Source organism: Hemiscyllium ocellatum, chromosome 8, assembly GCF_020745735.1.
Source record: "Hemiscyllium ocellatum isolate sHemOce1 chromosome 8, sHemOce1.pat.X.cur, whole genome shotgun sequence".
NCBI classification, from domain to species: Eukaryota; Metazoa; Chordata; class Chondrichthyes; order Orectolobiformes; family Hemiscylliidae; genus Hemiscyllium; species Hemiscyllium ocellatum.
In genome coordinates this window covers 104,928,900-104,947,199 of record NC_083408.1, presented here as the reverse complement: position 1 = coordinate 104,947,199, position 18,300 = coordinate 104,928,900, and the positions used below count along the sequence as shown (strand labels likewise).

The 18,300-nt window shown below is 39.3% G+C and overlaps 2 protein-coding genes across 2 annotated transcripts in view; one reads left to right on the top strand and one right to left on the bottom strand.

The window, feature by feature from the left end:
• snw1 (SNW domain containing 1) overlaps positions 1–8,681 on the top strand; it is a 24,246-nt gene extending 15,565 nt beyond the window's left edge. Inside the window, exons 9-14 of the mRNA XM_060829425.1 lie at positions 1,616–1,732; positions 1,857–1,998; positions 2,678–2,774; positions 3,544–3,661; positions 6,299–6,462; positions 7,811–8,681. Of these exons, the coding sequence (XP_060685408.1) occupies positions 1,616–1,732; positions 1,857–1,998; positions 2,678–2,774; positions 3,544–3,661; positions 6,299–6,462; positions 7,811–8,018 (846 nt within the window). The 3' untranslated portion in view covers positions 8,019–8,681. The remainder of the gene's footprint in view (positions 1–1,615; positions 1,733–1,856; positions 1,999–2,677; positions 2,775–3,543; positions 3,662–6,298; positions 6,463–7,810) is intronic.
• On the bottom strand, positions 8,271–18,300 carry slirp (SRA stem-loop interacting RNA binding protein). The gene is made up of 4 exons (XM_060829428.1): positions 18,194–18,300; positions 11,867–11,925; positions 9,041–9,148; positions 8,271–8,396 (listed from the first exon to the last, which is right to left on the bottom strand). Exons 1-4 carry the CDS (start codon positions 18,258–18,260, stop codon positions 8,322–8,324), a joined length of 309 nt encoding a protein of 102 aa, XP_060685411.1. The 5' UTR covers positions 18,261–18,300; the 3' UTR covers positions 8,271–8,321.

Sequence of the window (18,300 nt, the reverse complement as noted above, 5' to 3'; positions counted from 1 at the left end):
TATGCCAATGAAAAATGTGAAATAATTCAGATGGTGCTATTGGGTTGGTAGTTTTGTTTTTTGTTTCATGAAATGTCAGCATCAGTGGCAAGGTCAGTGTTTGTTATTTATCTCTAATTGCCTTTGAACTGAGTGGCTTGCTGAACCATTTCAGAGAATATGTAAGAGATAACAAGCTTCCTCTAGGTCTGGTATTCCATTTTGACCAGACCAGGCAAGGACAGCGGATTTCCTTCCCTAAAGGGCTTTGGTAAACTTGATAGTTTATATGATTGTTTCATGATGCTGGTACTGAAATCTGCTTTCTATTCCATATCTATTAATTGAAGTTTTAATTATAACAGCTGTGGTGGTATTTGAATCTATATTTCCAAAGCTTTTGTCTTTGGATTATTAACCTAGTCATATTACCTCTAAACCATCATCTTTCCCTAAAATAAAATTCACCTTGTTCAGTTCAGTGCAAAAAAATGCTGTAAGTAAAAATGTTTAATTGAGATTCAATTAAAAGCTTCAGTGTAAGATGTGTCTTAAAGAGTGTGTTCTGCCATAAGAAAGTTGAACATGCATTTGCAGAGATCTTAATATCACTAGCTAGTTTGGATAAAATTTAATCCATTGACATTCTAAAAACCGAACTGGTTTATATATTTAGCTTCGAGTACCCTAGGGGGAAAAAAACTTTTACCACAAAAGATAGCAATGCAGTTTGAAAGATGAGGATTGGTCATGTGGATCAAGAAGTGCTGACCACCTATAAAAAGGAAATGGGAATGTGGGACTTAGTAAAGATCAGAGTATCCTCTCAGTCTGCCTTACACTGAACTAACCCAAATCCCACATTTGTCTCTTACTATACCAATCACTGATTTTGATTTAAGTTGATCTCACAAAACACAGTGCTTGAGGTACACACATGGAAGACCTCTCTCAATGAGCTAGATGTCCTCAGCATTTCTGCTTACAGGAAATTTGTCAATCTGATAGAACCTTAAGGTAAATGTTCTTGTCATTATATTCAGTTAGGATTGTACAAATGTTCCTCAATCTGCTGAAATGTGACTCCAAGCTCATACCAAGGAAGTTGAAAATTGCACTTAATTGAAATGTTGAACCAAGGCTTCAGTGGTTGATCCGTAATTAAACAAAAATAATTCATTCACCTACACTAATATATTGACAAGCTTTATCATTCAGTGAAGAACTACTCCAATGAACTCAATGCTTGTATTCAGTATTTTGTTGGTTTCTTCGCATTGAATTTCTGTGTAAAACTTTGTAATATATTTGGACTGAGGACGGCAGCCAGTTCTTGAATTGGTAGGATTTTTTTCCCTCTGGTCCAGAAGACTTAACTCGTGAAGTTTACATTGCTGATCAAAAAGCATGGAGACTTCCAAATGAGACTGTACAACTCCTTATCGAAAGCCTCAGTAAAATAACAGTTGAAAGTTGAAAATTGAGACTCCTGAACTGAGTTAGCTGGCCAAACCTTGAGGATCTGCATTCCCTTTTTTTTATTAAAAAGGGCTTGTATTGCCTTAATTATCTGATTGAGATACTGGACGCATCATTTTTTTTTACAACTCTACTTTGTGCACTTTGTGTGTTCCAGGGCTATACAATTCCTTTGGACAAACGTCTGGCTGCTGATGGCCGAGGACTTCAAACGGTTCACATTAATGAGAACTTTGCTAAGCTTGCAGAGGCTCTTTACATTGCAGACAGAAAGGTAAATTTTTTTTGAACTTCTGAAATGTTGTGAGATATATGCTAGTTCGTGTGATCTCCATGCTTAACCTGTGAAGGTCATTAGAAGCAATTTATTCCCTAGCTGACTTATGTTCTGTACACAGGCTCGTGAAGCTGTAGAGATGCGAGCACAAGTTGAAAGGAAAATGGCTCAAAAGGAGAAAGAGAAGAAGGAAGAGAAGCTCCGAGAATTGGCTCAGATTGCCAGGGAGAGGAGAGCTGGTATCAAGACTCATATAGAGAAAGGTATGAGACATTTGTAAAGGAAGACCAACATTTGCATTACATCCATCTTATTGTGCCTCCATTTCACAAACTTGTAATTCTTTTAAGTTCAAAGACTGTCAAGTAAGCTTTTTTGAGAGCAGAAAGCACCCTGATGTTGTAGATTATTAAATCTGGTTTCTGCAAAATTGTTGGCAACTGCATATTCAGTATTGATGAACCATGTTTCCTTTATAGTTCAAATCCTTAAATTAAATGCAACTTCAAAAATAAAATCAGCTCAGTTTCATATTTTCTAGTGCCACTCTTGGGCAATCTGTTGTCCCAAGCTAATGTTACTCAAACCAGTATGTGCAGACAATGTAGTCAGTTTATTACCACCTTTTCAAGCTCTGGCCTCCAAAAGGTTATAATCTCAGTTTGGTTTGACCATGTGACTTCTTATATATGTTCTTAAGGACATCACAAACAGAAAATAACTGCATGATGCAACAAATCTGAGCCATTTAAGGGGTTTGTTTTATTTCTAATTTGTAAACTTCCTTAAACCATTAATTTGCATCCCGTTGAAGGAGAATACATCCAAAACGTTTTCATTTCTATTCATTTCAGTAGTCTAAGACAAAGAATAGCCTTCTTTTGTTTAAACAAAAATCATTTTTTATATTTTATTCATAAAAGTATTGTTTTTTTTCTAAAGAGGAAAATGAGACAAGAGAGCGAGATGAAATTCGACATGAAAGACGAAAAGAACGACAGCACGATCGCAATCTTGCTCGAGCTGCCCCAGATAAGAGGTACCTAAGAACTAATAGATAACAATTATGATGAATTTTTGAGAAATGTTGCTTATTTGAGCATTGGATCAGTGCATGTTATAGAAAGTAACATGATTTTCTCACCTCAAAACCTTTGGCCTAGAGGTTATCACTTTTTTTTCTAGAAAGAAACTTGCAATTATATAGTACTTTTCACATCCTGCGGGTTTATAGGCAGGGAGTGCACTCACTGTTATTTTCTAGGCTTGTAGTGAAATATAGTATTCATCTTAAGCACAGCAAGGCCCCACATGCAGCATTGACAAAAGTAACAAGTTAATGTTTTGGTGCTCATCTTTGACAAATAATTATTTGACTATGCATCAGAAAATCCCTTCTCTTTCAAATATTGACATGGAATCTTAGCCTGTTAAGCATATAAGCCCAGTACTACTTGTGAATGACATTCTTCTTTTACAAAAACTTGTGCTGGTAACACTCCATTGAAATATCAGCATGGCTTTTGTGCTTAAGTCTAGAATGGTCCTTGAACCCACAACACCCTGGCTTTGAGTAGACAGTGTTACCACTGAGCACAGGCTGACATTAGTAAAGGCTGTTGGAAGCAATGTAAGTTCATCTTTCGAGCCAACTGGTATCATTTCAAATATGCCTTAGTTAAGTGAGGTTTAGCATATTTCAGAAATTTTGTAATTGTGGAGAATGAAGCTTTCTAATATCCTCTAACCCACAACACCACTGTGCACTAAATCTGCTGTATAAGTAATTCTACTTATTTAAATATCAGGTCCAAGCTGCAAAGGGATCAGGACCGAGACATCAGTGAACTAATTGCCTTGGGTGTACCAAATCCACGTGCGTCAACTGAAATACAGTATGACCAAAGACTCTTCAATCAGAACAAGGTAATCTAAAGTGGTTGTTACAAAAGAATATCGGTGGTTTATGCAGTTATCTGTCTTATTACTCTTCATGGGATTGTCTGGAAAATTTGCTGGTGTTTTAATAGGTTTTCCCAGTTGGCTAAGTTTCGCTTCAGTTTAACATCATATGAACAGAGAAGATATGCACTCATTACCTTTAGTCTTACTCCAACACTCACCAGCTGGCCACCACTTCCTCTCCCCCTGTGAATCGTACACAGTAATCGCCCCAGCAAAGGTCAAAATTTGTAATTTTCTAAAAGTTTTTTTTTCTCCTTGAAACTTTTGTGAAGAGTGCAAGAGGAGCATTACTGCACATACCTAAGATAGAAGTGTCAAATTGGTGAAGCTACAACGTGGAACTACTTGTATACCAAAAAGCAAAAATAGCAATGATAGAGCTAAGCAGTTCTACAGTCGTCATATACAATCTTAAGTTACACAGTCCTTTCACAACATGTCATGATTGGTGGTGGACAATTAAACATTACACTGGTGGAGAAGGCTGTACAAACAATTCCATCCTTGATATTGGGGGAACCTAGCACATCAATGCAAAAAAATTAGGCTGAAACATTTCCAACAAGATCTCAGCCAAAGTGTCTATCTGATGATCTATCTGGTCTCCTCTGGGGGTCTCTAGCATCACAGATATTCAGCCATGTAATCTCAAGAAACTGCTGAAGGTACTGGATACTGCAAAGGCTGTGGGTCCCTGACAACATTCTAGCAATAGTTCTGAACTGATTCTGGAGCACAAGTCTTATGTCCCTAGCCAAGCTGGTCCAGTGGTTAAAAATTTGCATCAATCTGACTAAATACCATCCTGCCAGCCTACTGTCAATTATCACAAGTGACGGAAAACGTCATCAACAATGCTATAACGCAGCCCTCGCTTAGCTATAATTTGCTCACTGGCACCCTGTTTGGGTTTCACCAGGCTACCACTCAGCTCCTGATGTCACTGTCGAGAGCCCTCATCAGGAAGGGCTTGTGCCCGAAACACCGATTCTCCTGCTCCTTAGATGTTGCTGAACCTGCTGTGCTTTTTCAGCACCACACTCCCAACTCTGATCTCCAGTATCTGCAGTCCTCGCTTTCTCCTAGCTCCTGATGTCATACAGTCTTGGTTCAAATATGGACAAAAGAGCTGAAATTTAGAGGTGAAGTGAGTGTACTTGCTCTCAACATTAAGGCTGTATTTTAGAGTGTGGCACCAAGGAACTCTGACAACATTGGAGTGGAAAACGGAGTGGGGTTGGGGGCAGGTGGAATTTCTGTGATTGGTGTCATACTTCGTCCATAGGAAGATGGTTGCAGTTGTTGGTCAGCTCTAGATTATTACTGCATGAGTAAGTGAGGCCCAGCAATCTTCAGCTGCCTTATTCGTGGCTTTCCCTTTATCATTAGAACAGTAGTGGGCATGTGTAGTACCATTCAACACTCAGATACTGAAGCAGTCCATGTCCAATGGCAGCAAGACCTGAACCATACCCAGGATTGGACTAATGACTGACAACTAATATTTATGCTACACAAGTGGCTGCTAATTACCATCTCCATTGAGAGAATCACCCATTACCATTGCTGAATCCCTCATTGTCAACATTCTGGTTGGGGGGGGGGTTACTTTTGACCAGAAACTCAACTGAATTAGCCATAGATATCGTGGCTACAAAAGCAAGCCAATTGCTGGGCATTGTGAAGGTAACTCACCTTCTGCTTTCCAGATCCTGTTCACCACCTACAAGGCACAAATCAGAAATGTAATGGAATACTCCTGCCTTTTGAAGGAGTACAACTTCAATAATACGCAAAGTTTAACACCATCCAGGACAAAGCAGCCTGTTCAGAATAGCACAGATACTTATTCCATTGGTGCGTAGAAGCAGCATTGTGTACCATCTACAAATGCACGGTAGAATTTCACCAAAGTTTCTACAACAGCACCTTGCAAACCCACGGCCCTGTGATCTAGAAGAACAAGGACATTGGATGCATGGAACACCACCAACTGCATATTCCACTCTCTGCTACTTACTCTCATGTCTTGGAATTCTGTTGCCATTGCTTCACTGTTGCTCGGTCAAAATCCTGCACTGCTGCCCTAACAGCATGGTGGGTGTGCCTACATCAAATTGATATAGCAGTTCGAAAAGACAGCTCATCACAACCTTCAAGGGCAGCTTGGAATATGTATTAAATGCTGGCCCAGCAAGCAATGCCTATAATCCCATAAGTAAAAATAAAATTAAAGACTTGAAGGCAGTGAAAAGCTTTATAAGAACATGACTATAGAAGATTCATAGAGTCCATATGCATGTACTCTAAGAATGGAATGACTGGTCTTAAGACCATTTGTGTTTCTAGTACTGAGGTCAAGTAATTATCTACTGTACATGTTAATTAAATCTCATAAGACTAAGAATGGCCTTTTTTAAAATCCATTTGGTTTTCAGGTTCAAATTGTATCTCATCGAAATTACTGAAATCATGTAAACCTAAAACTGCATTCTTTAAGTTAACATGATTCAAGCATCAAGCAACATCTTCATTTCTAATGTTTGGTTAGTACTACTGAGAAATTTCTTTCGATCAAGTCTTGTTTTATGTTGCCAGGGGATGGACAGTGGCTTTGCTGGAGGAGAAGATGAGCTTTACAATGTTTATGATCAGCCCTGGAGAACTGGCAAGGAAATGGCCCAAAATGTGTACAGACCAAACAAGAATGCTGATAAAGACACTTACGGTGATGATTTGGACACACTTATGAAAAATAGTCGGTGAGTTTGTTTTCTTAATGATTTAGTACAAGAATGTGTTTGTATCAACTTTAGTTCCATTTTAAGATCAGTGTGATTCTTTTAATCTCACCTGTCAATGTCTGGTTCCAGAACAATATTAAGCAACAGGCTAAATACTTCAACCCAATACTTGTAGAAGTCAATGTCTGTTTCCAGCCTTTGGCTATTGGTTCATAACTTATAATAGAAACCTATCTGTTTTTAGGAATGATTGTTTTCTTGAGTTGGCTAACCTTCACCCCTTAAGAGTTGGAGCTTTCAAATAAGACATCAAGGAAAGAGACAATAAGAGTTTTAGCTGAATATTTTCTGCAATAAGATATACTAATATTTCTGGGATATAGTTGAACTCAAATGATGGTCACATTGAGGATTCTTTAGTTGCATTAATGTATATGAAAGTGTCATGACTGAATGGTAAGTCTGTCAGTTGAATGTTTTTCTTACAGAATCCTTAGTGTGGAAACAGGCCATTCAACCCAACAAGTCCACACAGAGAGTGCATGTTGGGAAAGCAAATCTCAGCAGGACTTAGCACTAAGTGTATAAGGCCCCAGGGAGTGTTGCTAAACAAAGAGACATTGTAGTGCAGATTCATAGCTCCTTGAAAGTAGAGTCGCAGGTAGATGGGATAGTGAAGGCAGCATTTGGTATGCTTTCATTTATTGATCATAGTATTGCGGCTGCACAGGATACTGATTAGGCAACATTTGGAATATTGCATGCAATCCTGGTCTTCTGCCTATCAGAAGGATGTTGTGAAACTTGTATGTTGCCAGGGTTGGAGAATTTGACCCATAGGGAGAGTTCAATAGGCTGGGGCTGTTTTCCCTGGAGTGTCGGAAGCTGAGCAATGACCCTCTAGGTTTGTAAAATCGTGAGGGGCATGGATAGGCTAAATCGACAGAGTCTTTTCCCTAGGGTCAGGGAGTCCAGAACTGGAAGGCATATGTTTAGGGCGAGAGGGGAAAGATATAAGAGACCCAAGAGGCAACTTTTTCAGGCAGAGGGTGGTAAGTGTATGGAATGAGCTGCCAGAGGAAGTGGTGGAGGCTAGTATAATTGCGACAGTTAAAAGGCATCTGGATGGGTACATGAACACGAAAGGTTTGGAGGGAAAGTGCTGGCAAGTGGGATTAGATAAAACCTGGTCAGCATGGACGGGTTGGACTGAAGGGTGTGTTTCTGTGCTGTACACCTCTAATTCTATGACCCTTCCCCCAAACCCCTGCATTTCCTGTAGCTAACCCACCTTATCTATGCATTCCTGAACAGTATGGTAATTCAGCATGGCAGTATTTGCAGTTCAACTGTTGTTCTTCCTTAGGTTTGTTCCAGACAGAGAATTCTCTGGCACAGACCGCAGGCAACGTCGTGAAGGCCCTGTTCAGTTCGAGAAAGATGAAGAAGATCCCTTTGGTCTGGATAAGTTCTTGGAGGAAGCCAAGCAACATGGTGGTGGTGGCTCAAAGAGGCCTGAAAGTGGTCGCTCAAAAGAATATGAACATGAGGGAAAGAAGCGAAGAAAGGAATAGCTGGACTTTGAAGTACAGCCTATTGCAGCCTAATTCAAACCAATATCCTTTAGTTGTTTCTCAACCAACAACAATGGAATATCATGATAGATTACATCTTGAAACTCTGTTAGAGTTCTCTACTGGGCGTTTTATTGACATGTCTGTAAAATAAAATTCTGTTTGGCCACACTTTTTCTAATTGAAAAGCTAGAGTAAACATCCTACGTCTACAAAGCAAGATTTATAAATAAACAACATAAGTCGCAGAAGTCTTTTAAGTCACCATCTTTAATTTAAATTTGGACACACATCTCAAATTTGTCAGCTTGCTGATTCAGTGAGTTTGTTATTTTGTCTGCGTCCTTGAGGCAATTTTCTGTTTCTCTGAACTTGAAGCTGTGAAGAGAATAAATTTTTAATGAGTTATCCAATTTCAATTTCTGCTTTAATGCAATACCAACATTATCCTGATGGAATGTTTTGCTGTAAATTGTCGCTTTAGAATTCAACTAAGTTTAAGTCACCTTATCTGCACAGTCCACAATATTAACCAGGTGATTAGGCAGCAGTCAGCACTCCAACTGTTGGATAAAATTGGCCTTTGTATCATAGGTTACTGGCTAGTGCCACTGTTTGGTAGCACTTCTGTTTACTTTTAAAATAAAGCAAATCTTTCTTGTGCATTTGATTTTTTTTCCTATCAGGGACAATGATGTTTTCATTTGACTTAATTAACACTGAGCACATATATAACCTGTACAGCAGTTAATCCAGTAAAGCATTCTCTACTTCTGCCCAACCTCGGGTGATTAATACTGCATTCCTTTTTAAAGCTTGTTAATTTTCACACTAAATATTGTGGTTCCAGATACTGTAAACCAACAAAAAAAATTTACACCTGAGACAAGCATTTGCCAAAACCTGAAAATGGCACCAGATTTAAAAGTAGCTTTTCTTAAAGAATCTATATAAATTTAATTATAGAAAATTTTTGTAAATCCATTGATTAGAGTACAAATAAATCAGTGTTCTGAAACTACCTTTGCCCCTTCTATGACATGTGGTTCTTTCTGCAGTGCATTCTGAAATCCTTCTTCTGTATTGAAGCCAACCCAGCAGAATCCTTTGTGAAATCCAGTTTCTTTGTCCTGCAATATCAAATTCCATAGTGCTGAACTTTATAAATTTCAAGAACATTTCACATACATGTATGGTGGAGTTCACTTTTGGTAATAATAACAATAATTCTTCCCTAACCATTCAATCTCAAGTTTTCTTATATTCAAATGTAGCCAGTCTAATGTGCATTTGTTACACTTAGTGATACTTCACCAGCTCCTCTTGATGTGCACCAGACTACTTACGTGACATGCAGCTTAAATAACCAACCCATCACCTTCAACTTCCTCCACACAATCCCTAACTCTCACCATTGATTTTGCTACCTCCTAATTCAGGATAAAAAAACACTTTCGCAGCCATGATGTGCCATTCACCCCATAAGTTCAGTTTCAGCACTCTTAATCCCTTGTTTTCATCTCAGTTCATCTGCTAAATCCTTTATGCCTCTATCAAGCTTAATTACACAAACAAGCTAGAGGATGAGCAACTGGCATCTTATCATTCACTTTTTCATTGAGACTTCCATTCCAATTTCTCAATCACAATTTTTAGCCTACAACTAACTCTCCTTCAGACCTTGCCCCTACTTTTAGTATAACCACTTCCCACATACATGGTACGTAATCATTAAGAAGCCTCCTCATGGTAGCTGGATTCCTTTAAGTTTATTCACAATATAGGATGGCTATTTCAAGGGTTAATTAAGAATCAACCATATTGCCATGGGTTCGAAAGTGAGAAGAAACCTATTGGTCATACCTTGTAAAAGATGGTAGATTTCCTTCTCTACCAAGATGGGTTATGATAATACAGTAGTTCCATGGTCATCTTTTAAATTTCAGATTTAATTAATAGCATGTAAAATATGATAAAGGGTTCCAAATGTGTGTCATTGAATGGGGTATCCAGATTTCTAGATTACCAGAACATAACCACCAGCTCTCGTCCTTGTCTAGAATCATTGAATATGAAGGCACAGGAACACAAAAGCATGCATATCAAAATTGCTCCAGTGTTTTACTCCAAATGATATCATTGTACATGAGAGGATGACAATCCTATTCATTTCTCCTTTTCCTCAAATAATATACTTCGCTTTGTGACATTCTCTATCATGAAGTAGTGTTCACTTATATAATATAGTGCAGATTTGTTTTCTAATTCATAATCTTAAGTTTGTCCTTGACCTGTGGCCATTTTGGAAAACATAGGGTTGAAGAATAGACATAATTGTATTGAATGATTGAGCAGGTTGAAAAGTCTATTCCTGTGCCTAATGCTCTTATGAAATAATGTCAATATAACCCTGCGTAGCTTAGAACACCTCAGCCAAAATCATTGTCCAACTTTCTCACCTTTAATGAATAAAAAAGCCCAATTTCTTAATTGTCTTCACAATAAGTTCTCACCCTCCAGTAATCTTCCAATTGCTTTATCCATAATTCCCTTTCTTCTCCAGAATCATTCAAAGTTTTAGCATCAGAATGTCATGTAGAAAAAGGCTACTGATCTTTCCTGTACATACCAGCCTTTCTAAAAGGAGGAAATCAGCCAGTTTAAATTCTCCCGCCCTACTAATTCTCTCTTCAGTTGCAAAGGCTATGAAAATCACCAATGAATCGTTTTTGAAACTTCTGGATCTGAACCATTTGCTCCATTTTTAGAAATTCATGTCACCACTGGTTCTTTTGCAAAGTACCTTAAGATGGAAATCCCCCAGTTCTTGATATTCTCTCCCCATTTCTGTACAAACCTCTCATGATTTTGACTGTCTAATAAATTTTCTGTCAACCTATTCATTGAAAACAGTCCCCAGATTCTCCAGTCTATCCATACAACAGAAATTTCTCATCCTCAGAACCATGCTACTAAATCTTTTTGAAAACTTCCTAAAGTGGATGCCCCGAATTGATCACAAAACTCCATTTGAGGCCAAATTAATGTTTTATGAATGGTTAATCATATTTTGATTGCTTTCATACTCAATACCTCTACTTATAAAACCCAGGAATTTGTAAGCCTTCTTAAACCACTTTCTCTACCTGCCCTGTCAACTTCATCTGCTGTGCATACATATCTGCAGGTTTCTTTTTTCTTGTACCTCCCCTTTAGAATCAAACCTTTTGGAGTAAGGAGAAATGAGAAGAATGAACCTATCACTTCACATTTTTCTGCATTAAGTTTAATTTGCAGCATGACAGATCCTTCAACCACCCTGACAATGCCAGTGAAGTTTAGGACTACCTTCCTCACAGTTCACAGTATGGTACTTAGTCATCGCAAATTTTTAAACTGCACCTTGCATACCTAAGTCAAGAGCATTAATGTCACTGTTAGTGATCTTGTAGCTCCATCCCAAAAAAACTAATATCTGAAATTTTCCAACTTAAGATGTGTTACCTTCTATATTCTTTTAAAAAAAAACAATCATTTTCAATATTAAACGACACCTGCTCATTTACCCATGTTAGCCATTAAATATCCTTTAATGTAAATTAAAAAATCATTTTCGCAAGTAAGATACTGAAAATAAAAAGTAGTGCTCTATGGAACATGCCTGACCAGCTTCTTCTTGTCCAGTACTCTGTCAAACATGAAATGCCTCAATAGTGCATCAAGAATTTGAGGACTCTACAGTATTGATTACAGAAACTGAAAAATCTAGTCTAGGAATGCAAAGCAAACTTCAACTTGTATTCATTTGAGCAGACCAAAAATTCTAATCCAGCCAAGCAAATACTCACAAATGGAAGAAGACATTTCTTGACTTGTCCAAACTGCCCAAAATATTCTTTGATTTCTTCTGCAAAAATAAAGAGAATTACTTAATATTGTATAAATCATATTTTAAGAAGAATACAGTAAATAAAAAGCACCAAAAACAGAAAATTGTCTGAAAAGTTCAGCAGGACTGGCAGCATCTGTGGAGAGAAATCAGAGTTAACGTTTCAGTCCCAATGACCCTTCTTCAGAACAGTAAGTGGAAGGAGTGGACAGCATGATCCTAAGGACTGCCATTCAGTATGATCATGGCTGATCTTCTGCTTTAATGCCATTTTGCTAGTGCATTTTATATCGACTAATATTCAAAGATTAAAAATCAAAGTATTTGATCTTTCAGAGTATTCAATTTTGGGGCATTCAAAACCAGCAGGTAGATTTTTTTCCCTTTACCTTAGCATAAGAGATGAATCACTTAAGGCTAAGGTTAAATCCTCATTTTCTAGATTCCTTAGCCAGTGTCTATAATTCTCCTTCAAAATACTCGATGTTTCAACGCCGTACCCTATCTTCTAAAGTCCAGACAGCACGTACACAATTTACTCAGCCTCTCAGAGGTTGTTGAGCCAAGTGAACCTTTGCTAGACTGCCTCAAAGCCACATATCAGTCCATCCTTTAAAACTGCAGACCAAAATTTCACATAGTACCAGGTATGGCTTTACCAAAGCTTTGTAAAAATATAGCAAGACTTCTTTGTCTTGTATTCCAATCCCCTTGCAGTGGATACCAATATTTGACTCAGCAAATGCTCACTGTAGCTATATGCAATATTATGTTCTTGAGTTTAGTCAGATCCCTGAGAACATCAACATTTTCAAATGCTGAGTTCTGAGGAAGAGTCACTTAATCCAAAATGTTAACATCGATTCCTCTGCATTACAACTGTCTGAACTGCTGAGCTTTTTAAGAGTCAGAGAGATGTACAACACAGAAACAGACCCTTCGGTCTGACTCATCCATACCGCCCAGGTATCCCAACCTTATCCAGTCCCACTTGCCAGCAACCAGCCCATATCCCTCCAGATGCCTTTTAAATGGTGCAATTGTACTAACTTCCACCACTTCCTCTGGCAGCTCATTCCATACACATACCAACCTCTGTGTGAAAAAGTTGCCCCTTCGATCTTTCTCATATCTTTCCCCTCCCACCCCCTAGATCTTGACTCCCCCACCCCAGGGAAAAGACTTTGTCTATTTATCCTATCCATGCCCCTTATGATTTTATAAACCTCATAAGTCACCGCTCAGCCTCCGATGCTTCAGGGAAAACAGCCCTAGCTTATTCAACCTCTCCCTATGGGTCAAGTCCTCCAACCTGCCTACATCCTTGTAAGTCTTTTCTAAACCCTTTCAAGTTTCACAACATCCATCCAATAGGAAGGAGACAAGTGCACTCAATATTCCAAATGTGGCCTAACCAATATCCTGTACAGCCACATGACTTCTCAACTCCTATACTCAATACTCTGACCAATAAAGGAAAGCATACTAAACGCCTTCTTCACTATCCTTTCTACCTGCGACTCCACTTTTAAGCTATGAACCTGCAGTCCAAGGTCTCTTTGTTCAGCCACATTCCCTAGGACCCTAAGTGTATACATCCTGCTAAGATTTGCTTTCCCAAAATGCAGCACCTCGTATTTATCCGAATTAAACTCCATATGCCACTCCTCAGCCCATTGGCCTATCTGATCAAGATCCCACTGTAATCTAAGGTAACATTCTTCGCTGTCCACTACACCTCCAATTTTGATGTCATCTGCAAACTTACTAACTATGCCTCTTATTCTCACACCCAAATCAATAATATAAAATGATGTGAAGTAGTGTATGCATCACTGATCCCTGTGGCACTCCACTGGTCACAGGCTTCCAGTCTGAAAACCAACCCTCCGTCTTCTACCTTTGAGCCAGTTCTGTATCCATATGTCTAGTTTTTCCTGTATTCCATGAGATCTAACCTTGCCAACCAGTTTCCCAATGGGAACGTTGTCAAACGCCTTGATGAAGTCCATACAGATCACATCTATCGCGTTGCCCTCATCAATCCTCTTTGTTACTTCTTCAAAAAACTCAATCAAGTTTGTGAGACATGATTTCCCATGCACAAAGCCATGTTGACTATCCTTAATCAATCTTTGCCTTTCCAAATACATATACATCCTGTCCCTCAGGATTCCCTCCAACAACTTGCCCACCACCGAGGTCAGGCTCACCGGTCGATAGTTCCCGGACTCGTCGTTACCACCTTTCTTAAATAGTGACACCATGTTTGCCAACCTCAAGTCTTCCAGCATCTCACCTGTGGACTATCGATGATGCAAATATCTCAGCAAGGGTCCCAGCAGTCACTTCCCTATCTTCCCACAGAGTTCTAGGACACACCTGATCAGGTCCTGGGGATTTATCCACTTTTATGCGTTTCAAGACATCCAGCACTTCCTCCCCTGTAATATGGACATTTTTCAAGATGTCACCATCTATCTCCCTACATTCTATATTCTTCCATGTCCTCCTCCACAGTAAACACTGATGCAAAATACTCGTTTAGTATCTCCCCTATCTCCTGTGGCTCCACGCAAAGGCCATCTTGCTGATCTTCTCTCCCTAGTTATCCTTTTGTCCTTAACAGATTTATAAAATCCCTTTTGATGATCCTTAACCTTATTGCCAAAGCTATCTCGTGTCCCCTTTTTGCCCTCCTGATTTCCCTCTTAAGTATACTCCTATTGCCTTTATACTCTAAGGATTCACTCTATCTATCCTGTCTATAACTGACATATGCTTCCTTCTTTTTCATAACCAAACCCTCAATTTCTTGAGTCATCCAGTATTCCCTACACTTACCAGCCTCTCTTTTCACCCTAAAGGAATATACTGGACTCTCATTATCTCATTTCTGAAGGCTTCCCATGCTCCAGCCATCCCTTCACTGCGAACATCTGCCCGCAATCAGCTTTTAAAAATGTCTAATACCGTCAAAATTAGCTTCCCTTCAGTTTAGAATTTCAACTTTTAGATCTGGTCTATCCTTATCCATCCTTTTAAAACTAATAGAATTATGGCTGCTGGCCCCAAAATGCACCCCCCCCCCCCCCAATGACACCTCACTCATCTGCTGCAATTTGTTTTTGTTTAACATTTTCAACTTTCTTGTTCTGCAATAAAAAGCATCTCCAGCCTGATGATAACTAGTTATAACGTCACAGATTCATTCATGCTAACCAAGTTTCCTAAACTAATCGGTAGTCCCACTTGCCTGCATCTAGCCCATAACCCTCAAAACCTTTACTAATCATGTGTTACAACACAGGGTAAACTCTCCTGCTTTAAACCAGCAACACAGAAGAGATTTATCTCATGTGGTAATCTGTGAAAATTCGAGAGGACAAGCACAGAATAGTTAACTAACAACTATTTACAACTCCATCCTCTAACCTAATATTTACCTTCCCCTTCCACAGTACTAATCCAATAAAACTCCCAATTAAGATTTACAAAACAAAACTTATCATAAAACTAGGCAGCTTTCAGTTCTATTTGGATCTTCCAGAGTCTTCTTTTTAGGGATCCTGCTTCACAGGTTACTGATCGATAAAGGTACTTTTGAGAGCTATTTTTCAGGCAGTCTTTTTACATGCTTGTAGCTGGGCAGTTCTCCTCTCAACTGTTCAATTTTCCCCAGTCTTATACCCACCCACCCCCAAAGCATCGGATTATGTCATTGGCTTTTAAGATTGTCAATATACTAAATTCAAACTGGATTGGAGTTTGATATTTTTCAGGGTATAATTTAAACTGACTGGCCAAATTTGAACAGTGTGTCATTTCCAGGCAACCAGCTAATTTAGCTTCTGACCAAGTGTTACTTTGTTACCTTATTGAGAACACTTGGTGCTATCAGGTAGCTCTACCAGCTTTTAACTCTCCAAAGGTACAGTACACCCACATCTTCATAACACATGTACCTGTCCAAATGTCATTTGAATATTATTTAAAATGTATACCTGTATCTGCCACCACTTCTGGCAATTCATTCCATATACAAACCACCGTGTGTGAAAAGTTCACCCCTCAGGTCTCTTTTAAATATTTCTTGTCTCACTTTAAAACTATGCCCCTAGGTTTGAACTCCCCAACCCTAGGGAAAACACCTTTGCTATTCACCTCATATCTCCCCTTCATGATTTTATAAGCGCCAAAAAGGTCACCCCAACCTCCTACACTCCAGTGAAAAAAGTCCCAGCCTATCCTTAACATAAATCCTCCAGTCTCAGAAACATCCTCTTCTGAACCCTCTGCAATTTAGTAATATCCTTCTTTTCGCAGGGCAACCAGAACTGTACACAGTACTGCAAACTGTGACCTCACCTGCATCCTGTACACCTCAACATGACATCCCAAATGCTGTATTCAATGCTCTGAGAAATAAGTCAAGCAGGTTAAATATCTTCTTAATGTGCCCTGTCTACCTGTGGCACAGCTTTCAAAGAACTACGTACCTGAACCCCTGGGACTCCATTCGACAACACTACCTAGGGTCCTACCATTTACTATACAAGTCTTGCCCTTGTTTGTCTGACCAAAATACAGTACCTAATTTTTCCAAATTAAAATCCATCGACACTTCTCAGCCTGTTGGCCCAATCGATCAAGATCCCTTTGTAATCTTTGATGATCTTGTTCACTGTCCACTATAGCATCAATTTTGGTGTCATCTGCAAACTTACTAACTTATCATCTAAATACCAAAGTATTTACAGCCAAAGTCAGTTTTGAAAAGTAAATTCATTTGCAATGTAGGAAACCTGAAACCAATGTGTCTACAGCAAGCTTCTATTCTAGTAAGGTAATGTTAAAAGATTACATTGTACTATCTCTCTGGACACTAATGTAATGTTAAAGGGTTAAACTGGACTGACTTGCTGCAAGAAGGTGAACATTGGGGGGGGGGGGGGGGGGGGCAGCAACATTCTGTCTTACAGACAGCATGCAGGAATGTGGATTACTATCCATTGTAACTCACACTTCATTTAGGCAGCCATTCACTACTATTCTACTGCTAATATCAAATTAAACTCATTCAATCCCTTCCATTCTGAAATGCTTTCATTGCCATTCGCCAGCATATCAAATTCATTTATGTGATCATCCCCAGAAGCTAGGACGTATCACACTTACATTGTCTTGGGGAATCACTGAGTCAGGAAATCACTTGCAGAAGATTCCCCAAGATTAGGGTATTTACATTATCTGACTAAAGGGTCTGTTTCCATGCTGTACATCTCTATGGTCATAAATCCTATCACTGTAAGTAGGGCAACATGTCATTATGGCAGGGTGACCAGAGTACCTGTGAGCATTACCAACTGACCTGTCTAAAGGGGACGTGTTGTTTCCTTTGTTCAGGACCTCTTGACTGAACTTTGCATATCTGCGAAGAATGTCAAAGGGGTCACCTAGCTTGTACAAGCTTTAATAAACTGTAACTGTGTGCAGAAGTTGGTGTGCACAAATTGCACCTTGTGTGTGGAACCTCAGGAAAAGAACCTAACAGAAAAGTTGCAACAGAATAATTGCAACAGAATAATCAGTGTTAAAATGCACTCAGACACCAGAACCATTCAGCTAGAGGTTGGAATACTAATATGTAAATGAGTTTGTTTGTTTGAACTTACAAAAATCAGACAAGCCTTTAAACAGTTGGCACTGAGAGGATGTTCCCCGTCAAAGAGAAATCGAGATCTTAATGGGCAGTTTCAAACTATGGGTTCTCCCATTTAAGACGGAAATAAAGAGGAATTTCATGTCTCAAAAGGTCACTGGCGTTTGGAACTCTTCCATAGAGAACGATAAAATTGGGTCACTGAAAATATCCAAAGCTGAGCCAGACAAATTTCCAATCAACAATAGAGTTAAGGGTTTATTTTTGGGAGGAAACAGAGGCGGGCAAACAAATAGAATTCAGGCCACAATCAGATCAAACACGATCTTATCGCATGGTACAGAGGCCTAAACCCTCCTGCCCTTAATTCTAATGATCCTTTGAACCAACCCAGCCTGAGAACCATCACAGTAAAACGGCGGACGGTAGATATCTGAAACGAAGACATGAAATTGCTGGAGAAGGATGTGGTAACACCTGCAGAGTGTCAACCTTGCGATTCCAGTGACCCTTCTTCAGAACTAGTTGTTGGAAACCACCAAAACAGCTGCTTCAAATCTACCCCCATTAAAGAACTTCCGCGACCAATACGGGGGGAGGGCGATAGCAATATCTATCACTCACTGCTTGCCAAAGACCAGGGAATCCGCGACACGAATATCTCCAAACTCTTTCGCAAAGGAGCCGCCATCTTGTAACGGCCGCCCGGGCCCGCGCGCTGACCTTCGACC